This window comes from Dermacentor variabilis, chromosome 1 (genome assembly GCF_050947875.1).
Source record: "Dermacentor variabilis isolate Ectoservices chromosome 1, ASM5094787v1, whole genome shotgun sequence".
In the NCBI taxonomy this organism is placed as follows: Eukaryota; Metazoa; Arthropoda; class Arachnida; order Ixodida; family Ixodidae; genus Dermacentor; species Dermacentor variabilis.
The window spans coordinates 281,400,770-281,414,587 of NC_134568.1; the positions used below are offsets into that span (position 1 = coordinate 281,400,770).

Consider the following 13,818-nt stretch of genomic DNA (forward strand, 5'->3'; position numbering starts at 1 on the left):
GGGCAGAACTCCAGAATGATTATCCACATGTATGCAAATAGCCAAAATGTGCAATGTGTGAGGCGTGTGCTGCAGTCAGGCTCCTTCCTTGTGCTTCTGATGATGATCTATTGGCACCCCCCTTGAAATGGCGTGGTGACAAAAAGTTACCTAGCCTGCTTGAGTTAATCAGGTAGGCTATACATGCTTTTCATTCTATCATTTTTCTACCTATGCCTGTAACAACTAGTTCCGGTCATATCAATCTCTTCCTTGCTTTTTTTCCACCAATACTCTAAACATCTCTTGCTTATCCTGACTGCTTACCAATTGATATGCTTCCATCCACTTTAAATCCAGGCACTTAATAAAGTATATGTTACTTACAGATTTCACTGGGTGAATACCTGCACGTTCCGTTAGAATGTGCTGAGTGGTCCCTGGAGTTCTCTGCAGCAGACAAATGTCTCACTTAGTTGAAAACATTTGCTCCGGTATGGTTTTCCTTAGGCAACGAGCAAATAGCCATTGTGTTATCGTAAAGATTTTCACTTCTAATTTCTTTCTTGCCATTCTTGTAAATCTTCATGGTCCTTTTTGTTTCTCCTCTGGGCACTCCCTGCCATCTAGTGGCATGCCCACGAAATCCGGGCGTGGCCTTCGATATGCGTAGCCAATGCCTTGCGTAGCGCGCCAGTGTGTGCGAACACTTGAAAAGTATTCACTGCGGGCATTCATGGCGCAGCGCTTTAAAGCGCCGAGCTGTTGTGCTTGTGGAACCCGTATGACGCGAGTTAGATTTTTCCCAGCACCGCATCAATTATAAGAGATTTCAGGCTGTGCTGCCCTTGAGATCGGTTCACAAATACAGACTGCACAGCCTTCGTGATCGGCCCTCGCTTTAATACTACTACCTTATGGATCGATCCACATTCGAATTTTTCGTGAAGGGTCCTGCATATTTCGCTTAGTGTTTTCGAAAAAAAAGATTTCGCGCTTAGCGCTGCATTGCAAGCACAGCAAAGGGGAAATCGAAAACTAGCAGTTCCGTAGGGCAGCCAGTGGAAAAATCCAAGATCGAAGTATCAACTCGGGCAACACTGGGTCCAGATTGTCCAGGTTTCGTTTTATCATGTGTACGGCAGTTTGGTAACGTAGTTATTGGCGATGTTTGCGAGTGTTGAAGTGGAATGATCAAGAACTACGTATATTCGCAATGCGTTGACATTCGTTTATGCTTTGTTGTCAGTGATGCAGCCGTTTGAGAAGGCAGCTTGTGAACTACACGGAATTCAATGGATGATAAACGGGCAGATTAAACATAGCAAATCATGGGTGTGATCGAAGAGTGAGTACGCTTTCTAGTATGAATGGTGTTGGTTTCTGTTGTGCAGTAAGAAAAGGAAAAAGTGGTTACGTCGCGCGTGTTTGTGGTTCATCAACTATTTTTGCGTACCAGTATATCACAATGGTCTACATCTACAGTTACGCTGCCCTGCTGCTACGCATGTCTATTGTGGATCGCTTTCGTGTTTACCTTGCCCGAGTTTTAGAGTGCACAGTTGGAAACACTTGTTGGCGTCGCCTCATGTAGTTTTGTTTGCAACCATAAAACTGTTTTGTTTAATTTGAAATTATATCCTCTATCTGGAGTCACCTTTGTTGACAAGCAAAGAGTATACTGTACTCGTATTTCTAACGCGGCCACATGTATCAGCGGTGTAGGATATTGACCCACAGATAGTGGAGCGCTTGTTATTTGCTCACCTGTGTCCCGTGTTTAGGAAAACGCTGTAACTGTGGGACTGCTGCATATATGTTTTTTTTTTTCAAAATGGGTATTTGCGCGGCGATTATGTGAGCAGCTATTTATGTTTAAATATTTTCGTAAATTCAGCACTGTTATGTGTATACCACTGTAATGACCAACGCGTTGTGAGCATATTTAGCAGAAGTAACCTTTGGCGATATCTATTTGCAGAACACCAGACGAAGACAAATCGCCTGAGGTACAAGGTGTACTGTGGACATGCAATAGTCCCTTGTCATCCATAACCATCGGCAAATATACCGTGACATCCCTTAGTTTTGGAACGCACCACTGCCTTTTTCTTACCGATAATGGCGCAGTATTCGCCTTCGGGAAAAATAATTTTGGGCAGCTTGGCACTGGAAACACTGTTGAGTATTCAACAGTACCATACCATGTTACTGGAGTGAAACATACTGCAAAGGACATAGCGTGCGGACCAAACCACAGTGCAGCGCTGACAGTTGATGGTTTTGTCTATATGTGGGGACTCAACAACCAAGGGCAATGTGGGTTTCTTGAGGACAATGTTCTTAGCCCCAAAAAAGTTGAGGTCGAAGAAGAACTTGGCAAGTGCAAAGTTTGTGGTTCCATAGTTACTGCTCACGCACTTATGATCAGTATTTCATGTGGACCTGTTCATACACTGGCGTTAACAAATAACCATAAAGTGTTTGCTTGGGGCACAGGCCCCCAGCTTGGGCTCAATGCAGCTACGAAGAGTTTACCAAAGAGAATTGACTTCTTGAAGGAAAAAAAAGTTCTGTCAGTGGCATGCGGTGCAACACATAGTTTGGCTGTGACAGAAAACATCCCACCTGTCACTGACAACAATCCTATCACATGCAGTACTTGTGTGGTAAAATCGTCTACCTGCCCTCTTGGTTTGCCTTGCATGGTCTCAAAACCCATCTCTGCAGAAGATGAAACTGAAGCACTTCAAGTAACAGAGAAAATTGCAGATGCTGGTGTAGTAGCTATCACAGGAAATCAGGGTTTGGTAGAAGGGTGTGACTCAACAACTTTGCAAGATTCGTCAAGTGCATATAAAGACCATTTACTCTATACTGGCCTGCAAGTGCAAGACCTACCTTGTTGGAATAATGATGTCCACCATGACGGTAAAGCTCAGACGTTGCTAATTTCTGAACCACCTGTAAATGCCGATATCACAAATAATGCTGAGGAAACTGCTGCGTCTACTGAAATTAAGCAGCAAGAAATAGATGCTAGCAAGGCCGAGGAAGCTGCTCAGGATGAATTTGAAGGGATAGAACTGAGAAGAGGACAAGTTTCTATGCAGCGTTTGAGGTCAGCATCTGTGCCTTCAAAGCGGACTTCATCCATCCTCAACCCTGAACATGCTATGGAGTTCCTTGACAGACAGCTTGGTCACAAGCCACAATCTAAAACACGAAAGTCTCTGGCAGAGGACTCAGTCAGTGAACCTAGCAAAGAAATTTCTTCAAGTACTTCGTCGGTTGCTGTCAAAAACATGTTTTCTCGTGTCACTTCACTTTTTGTCGACCACTTAAATTTTGTCTCGTTTGCACCTCAGGTTAGCACAGCAGGATCTCGTAGTGGGTCTGCTGAATCATTTGAGTTGGTTGAGTCTGACCAAATTCCAGACACTTGCCATTCCAAAAAAACAGAAGGCCATTTAGAGCAGTATAAAAGCTCCCCACGATCTTCTGATGTCAGAGAACTGCAGCTGCCCAAGCAGAGCATGATCACTCAAGTTTGGAGCTGGGGCAAGGGATCCTATGGTCAACTTGGACATGGTGATGACCTTGACAGGTAACACTTTTTTACTTATATATGTTGATTTACCACACATTAAGTGTAGTATAGTGTCGCCCCCTGCCAGATCTCTGTGTTATCATACATTTATGTTTCGTAGTAGTTTAGCTAGATGGCGCACCCCCGTTCTGTCCTGTGACGAGCTGGGACCAATCAGGAGGTGTCATCTGGCGTGTGAAGTCCTTTTTAGTAATAAACGACCGCGAGCCGGCTCAGTCCTAGTCCAGTTTTCATCAGGAGCAGTTAGCTCCGCGTCTCCCTCTCTGCGTCGGCGCTCGCCGCGCGTTCGCTGGTCGCGGGCCCCCACTTGCCTGCCGCTGCCGACACAACATTAAGCTATGAATCTGGATACACAGTGCATTTACCTATGTCAAGCAAACAGTTTTGTATTTTTATGATTGTTACTGTGAGTGACTAGTGTTTCAGTACTGCAAAAGAAGCTTGGCAGTTGTTTGGCCCTGTTGGCAACAAAAACTAAAATGTCTTTTATGTTATTGCTACTTGCCATAAAAATTTGCCCCTTGTCTAGATAAGGTACTTTTAGTTTGTCTGCATGTATAATATCATTTACAGGAGGTTTGAAGTTTGACTTGTTCTTTGAAATGTACTTAATTATTGTACTTCATTACTTCATTATAATGAAGTCACTTTTGATGCAACCATACCTTCGTTATTTCTGATATTTGTTATAAGTATATATTTGTTACATGCCGATTATAGGCAGTAAAATTTTAAAAATTTACATTCTTATATCCAATAATTTGTTGTGTCAGTGTTTGCTATATTGACGTTTTGACTGTAGATGAAAAGTGCGATTCACTGTATTCTGGGATCATTGTCTCCGTCATATCATGAAGTGGGGCCCAGCACAAGTCAAACCATGCTTATTAACATATTTATTTCAAGGCTGAGTGGTTGTGCCATCTTGTTACAAGATGCTTCTAGTATTGTGGATCTCCAGTACACAGACCCTTGCAGCTGATAATTCAAGCAGTGGCTGTTTGCTGGCCTGGCATGTATACCTTTTTAAAGAGGCTGTAAAGCTGAAGCTTCAAAAATCTGTCATCCACATTATTACAAGGGATTCTGCTGCAGTTGTGCAATGAAAAATATTTTTTTCTTGATACCCCTGCTACCTTGTGGATTTCTGGAGAGCTCTGTTTACATCTTTACATCAGGCGTTGCATCTGATGCGACGCCTTATGACAAGCTTTCACTTCGTAGTCGTGCAACTACAAATAAAGCTTATCGTGACATTGTATGTACTGGGTGGTTGAGGAGAGATGTGGCCTTGACAATAGCATCTGTCTCAAAATTTTGCATAAGTGCAGCATTATGCTTAGACAACCTACTGCAGTATGCCAAAAGTTTGCAACTATTGAGAATAAAAAATGCACCTCATGCAGTTATGGTAGGGTTGAAAACCAAAAATCTTGTGCAGATTCGGCTCTGTCTTGACAATGAGGGCCTCCACAACCACTGCAGTTTATATGGAAGAATAGAGAACCTCTACAGATAGTATGTGCAGTTTATGTCAACATTGTATTTTGATACAAAACAGCAAAAGTGGCTGCGTAATCATAACTAGAGCTAAGAAGAAGTGCGTTGTATTTATTTGTGCTGATAAAGAATTCTTTCATGGTTAAACAGCACTAGAAAAACACGGCAGTGTTTTTACGAATTCTTCTTAAAACAGTGCACAAAAATAACTTCCAAGGCTGGAAAATGCTTTTTCTTCTATGTCATCACAATTATATGTCATCACATTCAAGGGTGCTTCTCTCAATTTGCAATATCTGTTTGGTTGCATATCATGTGTACACTCATTATCATATTGAAACCCCTGCGAGGTCAAAATGAATCAAATGTGAGGTCAAATGAATCTCTTCATCGCCCAGGTGTAGCTTTGAGACAATACATTTCTCTCTATAATTTGAAAATTCATATCTCGAAACTGGTGTCCCGAGAATTTGTTCCAAGTGGATCCACCTTGTGAACTCCACAGCTAGAAATATTAAATTGCAATATGGGTCACAAGGTAATTAATTTTAACGTTAATTAGTAAATTTTTGTTAATTAGACAATTTTGCATTTCAGTTTTTTGTGCAAGTAGTGTCTGCCACTTCGAGTAGACCACCTCATGAACTAGAATTGAGCTATCTGCCACTGGGAACCTTTAAAAAATTCTGAAAGTGTGCGCTGAAACAACCTGTATATTTTACCATGTAATTTTGTTTTCACGCATTGGTGTCCGTGCTTTGCCTGTGTTGTTTTAAATATTTGTTGCTATAACTATACTTCATTTAATATCCCCCTCCTCCTTTTGTAATACCCTTGCAAGGGGGCCTTTGGGGTACTTTGACATAAATAATATATAAATATAAATTGGTGGCAAAAGGTGAATGGATTAAAGCATCATACAGTGGCAATGGTAGATGTTAATCACGTGACCATGCAGCTCACTACTAGAGCTCACAAACCAAGGACATGAGGGAGTGTGATAGTTCAGTTGTCAGTTTCAGAAATCGTCTGCTAGTCACACATGTGCTGCACCATATTGTCAGCGTCTGAATCATGGTTGTCCCTATAGCCGCTGTCAAGTGAGGCCGATGATTTTCTCTAAGCTGGAATCTATTTCTAATCTATTACTTGAATTGCACACATGGAAAAACGATGGAGCTAAAAAAAAAATCAGGAAAGTAATCCAGCAGAAAAGTAGCGTCTTTTCCTGTTGTGTGCCACAAGTGTGAGCATACCAATTGGTAGTGACAGCACTCCTCGTGGTATGTCACAGTGAGCTAGGAGCCACAGAATTCTTCTAGTTGATCTGAATATCATAAGATGCTACTGTTTGAAGTCAACCACACACATGGTCTTGAAACTTGGTGTTGAAATACAGTTGTTGCCAGAGATGCCTATTTATATAGAAAAATTGGACAACACAAACTTCTCAAGCTGAAATTTTGTGTAAGTGCACCTTTAAGTAAAGTGATAATTCACTGGTGGGAATTCATTGCTGAAGAGATATTACTGCACCTGTTTAAAGAATAAACTAGTTCAAACATTATGATACTTTACTCTAAACTTTGATTTTGAAACTGAATTGTACTTGTACGATTTTGGGAACAATGTCACATAAAATGTTTTCCTTTCTATGTAGATATGAAATCATCCTCAGACCAATGTGTACGTGCGTGCGCACACACACTTTTTAAATATAGCCTCTGGCAGATAGCATAATTCTACTCCTTGAGTTGGATTATCTGGGGGAGGGGGGGAAAGCATGAGAAATTGAAACATGTATTCAGCTAATTAATTCCTTAATTAGTTACTTTACAGCACATATTGCCATTTACGAATTGTAGCCAGGCAATTTGCAATGAATTTTCAGGATGACACTAGTTTCAAGATATTCATTGCCAAAGTGTGCGACGAAATACATGGGCGTTCTAGTTACTTTTGTGTTTCAATGTATATATGAGCATGTTGTTAAAAAGGTAATTAAAACAAGAGTGCATTTTTACTGTGAGTTTGATGGTGCATATCTCGAAACCTGTGCCAGCCTCAAAATTTGTTCCAAGTGGGTATGCCTTGCAAACTCACCAGCTGTAATTCGTAAATTGCAGTATGTATTGTAAAGTAATTAATGAAGTTTTCTGTGAATTTTTGTCAATTAGTTAATTATGTGTTTCAACTTCTCATGCAAATGATGTCCGTATCTTTGAGTCATCGAGCTCAAGGACTAAGATTAGGCTATTGTGTAACCTGGCCTTGTGGTGCAGTTTCTTTGGCATTGCACTGCTAAGCCCAAGGACGCGAGATCAAATCCTGCCATGGCAGCCACATTTCGATGTGGCTGAAATGCAAAAATACCTGTGTTCTGTGCATTGGGTGCACATAAAAAAACACCAGTTGGCCAAACTTAATTCGGAGTCCCCCACTATGGCATGCCTCATAATCATGTAATGGTTTTGGCACGTAAAACTCCAAAATTTAATTTTTAAATTCCGTAAAGCTTACAAATGATCATCCCATATATATACATTTGTTTATTTATTTATTTACAAGGGTGAGTCAAATAAAAACCGCAAATCCCCACGCTCAGTGCAAGTTCGCGAGCGCTTAGAAAGTGCCTGTATTACTGTGGAAAAGAATTCATTTGGGAACATGAACAACCACTTGTGCAGTGCCTGACATTCCTCTTCATCAGAACAAAACGTCTTGCCACCCAGGGCTTCTTTCAGTGGTCTGAACATATCGAAGTCGCTCGGGCAAGGTCTGGTAAGGATAGTGATTGCAGAAGGCACTCAAACTTCAGGGCCATGATTTTATAACAATGCCTTTTCCTGATGCTAAAGCCTTTTGGCACTTTTCGGCTTTGTGAGTGGTCGAATGATGCTCCGTTCCGGGCATAGTGTTGAAAGTGGTCACGAACGTATGAAGCGCTGAAAGGCATCAGCATTGAAAAAGGCACAGAATGCTAGCCAAGGTGTGTTATTGTCACAACTGTTGCACGGGTTGTTGAAACCATGTATTTTCATGTTGCAACAGAACACCTGCAGACAGCAATTCTCGGCATTTTGATTTGGTTGCAGGCTGAAGATGCTTTTTTAATAGGTCAGAATATGGTTCATGAGTAATAGTGGTCCCTTGCGACATGTAGTGCTCCAAGAATACGCCTTTCTTGTCCCAAAAGAGGCTCAGTATAATGTTCCCTGTTTAATTTATGGCTGTGTTCGAAACTTCTTTAGTTTGAGGTGATGAGAAATAGCACCATTCCTTACTTGCTCTCTTCATTTCTGGTTGGTGATAGTGAACCCATGTTTCATCCCTGGTGACAATTTTTACAAGGAAGGCATCCCCTTCTTGATCATTGTGCCACAGAAGTTGTTCACAGGCATCAACACGTTGCTGTTCCAATTCAGGAGTCAGCTGCTTGTGCACTGACCCTGCAGACACTTTGAAAAATCCAAGCACATCTTGCAAATTGGGGTATGCTGAACCATGACTGATGTTTACACTTGCTGAAATGTTATCCAGTGTCACTCAGCGGTTTTCCGTCACGATGTCTTCAATGGCTGCAATGTTTTCGGGACTCACAGGGGGGTGTGCCTAACCCAGGCGAGGAGCATCGGCCACGGATATTGTACCGTCTGCTAATTTGTGGCTCCATTCATGGACTTCCTACTGTGACACATGTGCATTACTATACTGGACTTTCATTCTGCACTGAATTTTGATGGGCTTCACGCCTTGATTATGCAGAAACCGAATAACAGAACGCTGTTTCTCCCTGGTGCATTTTGCTAGTGGGGTGGCCATTTTTATACTGTTTCTATGCCGGTGTTTCTTCATCTGTGCAATGCTGCCACCTTGTGAACATCCGGCGTTTTGTTAGGAACATGTCTGCCAATGTGCAGGCTACTGGCACCATCTCTCGCTTTTTTGTTACACATTTGCAGTTTTAATTTGACTGACCCTCATATAAATTTATTATCATAATAGAGCTCAATGTTTAAAAAGAATGATCATATTTGTTAATATTTTACCTTTTAAATTTAATGAGCTTGTTAGAACTTCATGTAGATGATGCTGTAAATATTTTGGGACGCCCTAGCTTTTGTTTTCAAACCCGTATGCACTTTCTAAAACAAGTTGATCATTAAAGAAAAGGACCAAGCTGCAGCTTTCTAGTGGTGTAGGTTTTGATTTATGGTGTTTTGCTCACTTTTATTTGCCTTATCTTTTACTTGGTTTGTTCAGTATAGCTAAGCTGAAACAAGCAACCTGCACCAAACCAGTGTTGTTTACTTATCTAAACTGGTGCAGTTACTGCCCACTGTACTGTCATATCAACTAATTGGATGCATTTTACCTTATGACCATTTGTGTCATTGTTCACTAAAATGTAGTGCCTGTGACTTGTGGGGTTGCCAGGGCATTTAGAGATGGTCTCTGAGTGCACCTTCACATTCTTCAGAATGCAGCCCTGCCTGATGAAGCACCTGAATGACTCTGGCGTGTTGAAAGTGAGCGCTGGCCATGGTCACTCACTGGCTCTCACCTGCAGCTTCAGCGTGTTCAGTTGGGGCTTGAATGATGTTTCACAGCTTGGTCACAATCCTGCTGCCAAATGCATTTCCACTCCTAAGCTGGTTGCTGTAAGTTTTGAATAACCACTGTAGACCATTGTTTCCTGCATGCAGATGCCTGTATGCCTGCATGTGCCTGGTTGGTACTGCATCCTTGTGAACAAATCATAATGAAGAAATTACTATGCTCACAGGGTACATTTTCTGGTTCCAAATAGTCTAAAAAATGTATTTTCAGTTCTTTTATATTCAGTTTAACTCTTTGATGGACAGCAAGACATATTGGTCTCACTTTTCACGGCAAATTCACTGCACAGCAATGGTGAAATTTAACAACTACCACAATTGAACTTTGCTGTGCAGCTATATTTCTGGTCTTTGTTAGAATATTGTTTTTCTTTCATTTTTTTACATTAATTTTCTTATTCATCAACAAGGCTGCACAGTTACAGCAATTGTTTACTTCCTCTTCTTTGTACACTATGTTTTGTTGTTTATTTCAGCTTTCTTCAAGCCACCAAAATGATAAATGGTGACTCTTTTCAGCAAAATTTCTTTCTTGTACCAGAGTAAAGACACAGGAACAGCCCAAGCCAATTTCCCCCCATATTCGTTTACTGAAAATACTTGACGTGTTTCCATGACAGCTGTGTGTTAATATGACTTTAGTGGGGTTAGGCATTTGAATTTGTCATATCCACATTTACCAATAATGAATTATCCATTAGCCTCATGCACACATCATAGCATCAGATATGAGAAGCGTAGCCTTTGAGGCTTTCCATGGAGCATCTGTTTTCAGGGAACTTTTGTGATAATGAGCAGCTATAAAAGAAGTTGCTAGTATAAAGGGTGCTTACTGAACAAAACAAAACATGTAAACATGCATATGCACCTTGTATAGTGTACTGTCATGCTCATTATGAGCTACAATGTGAAAACGCATGGCAAAGCACTTGCACTTTGTAGCTCATACTGAGCGCAATAGTAATAGTGTACATAGGCTGCTTCCGATTACATTACAGGCATCCATTAGGTGGTAGAAGTAAGCAACATGGTCATGTAATGCTCCCCTTGATGAAAATGTGGTTTATGAGCAGGGGAACATGCATGTCCCACTTTTTTTCTCGCATACAAAATGCTTGTCAGCTTTCAGATCAAAGTTTTTGTAAATGCCTCATCAAGAATGTACTTGTAATGCTTTAGGCACAAGAACAATACAATCTTTTGTTGTGTCCATCAAAGGGTTAGGACAGCTAATATGGTTAAACATTCCTATGCTTCTTGTGAACAATGTTATTTGCGCACTACTTGGAGCGAGGACTAGGGAATGTCAGACACAAATGCAAACTTTAAACTGGTTTTAATGGTAGGAAGTCAAGTGGTTTATATACACACATGAATGTGATCTAACATGAAATACGTAATAAAATATGCATGTGCAGTCAACAAGACAGACGCACGCATGCATTCGCAATAGTGAGATAAATTCTAATTAATACTTGTGATACCCAAGGCAGACAGGTCGCTGGCCTACACATCTATCGCTCCACTTTCGCAAAATCTGACCCCATTAGGATAACTAAGTTCTTTACAGTTTTTCCCAAGGCGATTTTTTTCCCCCCTTCAGTTATCTCATGTGTTGTCTGATTGTTGTGCTTAGCTACAACCTTGCAGTCACTGAACAGTGACTTGCAAACGCAATCCTGACAGTGTAAACCCAGATGCCCTTGCACCATCCTGTATACATTATTGTTATGTGCCCGAAGCCTACCATTCAGGCATCTGCCGATTTGGCCAATGTATTTTTTCCTGCAGTAAAGCGGGATCTCGTACACCACATTTTCTGCACAATCTATATACCGGTCCCTGTGGTTCTTTGTACATGTCACCTTGCTTGTACTGCTTTCCCCCTATTCTTTAAATAGTGACGCTAACTTGTGGGGCGCTGTAAAAACCACTTTTACCCCAACACTGCCTCCAATCTTTTTTAGCCGATGTGAGATGTTATGAAAGTATGATATTACAGCCGTCCCTTGAGCCTGACTCATCTCGGTCTCAGATTGCCTCGGTTCGGTACGTCCCCCAAACTGCCTGATAGCTCGCAACAAAGGCTCCGCAACGGAAACGACATCCCCTGGATATCCTGTCTGCTGGAGCCATCCAACCTGGGGCTAAAAGTTACTTTCCACTACGGGGTGGCAAGACTTCTGCAGGGCATTCTTTAAGCATGTACTTGCTACCCCCCTTTTCACCAGCTTCGAATGGCTCGAACAATAGGGCAGCAGAGGCTGATTTGCTTGTGGCTCGTATTTCCAACAAACGTGTGAATCTGAGAAGGATAGCTTTTAGTCCAGGAACCAGATAGATCCATCTTCAGTTAATTCGTTAGTTAGCATCAAAGGACTTGGGTCTGATCTAAAGCTCCCCAGCACCTCAGCTACATCACTTGAACTGTGAGTTCCCTGAGTCTTTTTGTTTCCCGAGTCCTTTTCAGGGGATGTCATTGTATCTGTTGCGGAGTCTTTGTTGCGAGCTACCAGGGGGTCTGGGCGACATACTGAACCAAGGCGATCTGAGACCAAGATGAGTGGGCTCGAGGTACAGCTGTAATACCGTACTTTCATAACGTCTCACATCGTCTAAAAAAGATTGGAGGCTGTGTTGGGGTAAAAGTGGTTTTTACAGCGTCCCACAATTTAGTGTCACGGTGTAAAGAAAAGAAGGAAAGCAGTACAAGCAAGGCAGAAAGCAGTACAAGCAAGGCGACATGTACAAAGAACCACAGAAACCGGTGCATAGATTGTGCAGAAAATGTGGTGTACGAGATCCCGCTTTACTGCAGGAAAAAGTGCATTGGTCAAACGGGCAGATGCCTGAATGATAGGCTTCGGGAACATAACAATAATGTATACAGGACGGTGCAAGGGCACCTGGGTTTACACTGTTGGGATGGTGGTTGCAAGTCGTTCAGTGACTGCAAGGTTGAAGCTAAGTACAACAATCAGACATGTGAGATAATCAAAGGGAGAAAAAAAAATTCAGCGCCTTGGGAAAAACTGTCAGCATGGCTTCATTGGGACTATCACAAAAAGAACTTAGTTATCTTAATGGGGTTGGATTTTGCAAAAGCGGAGCGGTAGATGTGTAGGCTAGCGACATGTCTGCATTGGGTATCACAAGTATTATTTAGAATTTATCTTGCTCGGGTGGCGGCAGCGAGCCATGGCTACCTGGACTGAGGAGGCCACCCACCTTAGGGCTCAAGAAGCCTGGTCTAGCAGTAAAGTTTATTTCTCTCACTATCTTGCTATTGCAAATGCACATGTGCAAGTCTGTCTTGTTGATTGCACATGCATATTTTATTATGTATTTCTTGCTCGGTCACATTCATGTGTACATATAAACCACTTGACTTCCTACCATTAAAACCAGTTGAAAGTTTGTGCTTGTGTCTGACGTTCCCCATTCCTCGTTCCAAGTGGTGCGGAAATAAAATTGATCATGAATTGTAACCAACTAGCCCAAACCAGTACCCTTCTTAAGAAGTTGGTTCTGCAAAAAAAAAAAAAAAGAAAAATTATTAGTTTCTTTATAGTTTTGTTTCCATTTGGAAATTATATCTAACCAAGGGTTATTTGGGATAAATTGTGCTGCTTGCTTTCAAGGAAAATGTACCATAGTAAATTCAAATGAAATGGAAAGCTTCATGCTTTCTGACATTAACTTTATCATTTATCCCTGAATCATCTGTTTTGTTTGGGAAGTGTGCTTGAATGCGCAGCAGTGTGTAAATATAAGTTTTGTCCCCAAAGTCTCTGTCTCATATTATTTTTTTTTTTGTAGAAACACCAATGGTAAGAAAATGCAACATGTCAGCAAGTGCCAAGCTCCTTGACCTACTGTTTGTGATTAAAATTCTTGCCTTAAATGAAATCATGGTTTTTACTAGTGCTCACAACTAAATAAATTGAGATAAAACATAACACGTAAAGGAGCACTACTAATGCCAGTGTATAATGGCTCTTTCAAGTTATCAGAATAGTATTGCGTTACAACATATCAAGTTCTACAACCAGTTGTTGATTGAGTGCGTGTAATGGATCTGCAGTGAAAATGAGAAAAAAAAAACTTGGA

At 41.3% G+C, this 13,818-nt stretch overlaps 1 protein-coding gene across 2 annotated transcripts in view; it reads left to right on the forward strand.

Annotated features, from left to right (window-relative positions):
* The first annotated feature begins 1,097 nt into the window (after positions 1-1,097).
* Als2 (Amyotrophic lateral sclerosis 2) overlaps positions 1,098-13,818 on the forward strand; it is an 85,869-nt gene continuing 73,148 nt past the window's right edge. For both annotated transcript variants that reach the window (XM_075676576.1, XM_075676585.1), the window contains exons 1-3: positions 1,098-1,327; positions 1,961-3,586; positions 9,570-9,750. In XM_075676576.1, coding sequence (XP_075532691.1) covers positions 1,311-1,327; positions 1,961-3,586; positions 9,570-9,750 — 1,824 coding nt within the window. In that variant the 5' untranslated portion in view covers positions 1,098-1,310. The remainder of the gene's footprint in view (positions 1,328-1,960; positions 3,587-9,569; positions 9,751-13,818) is intronic.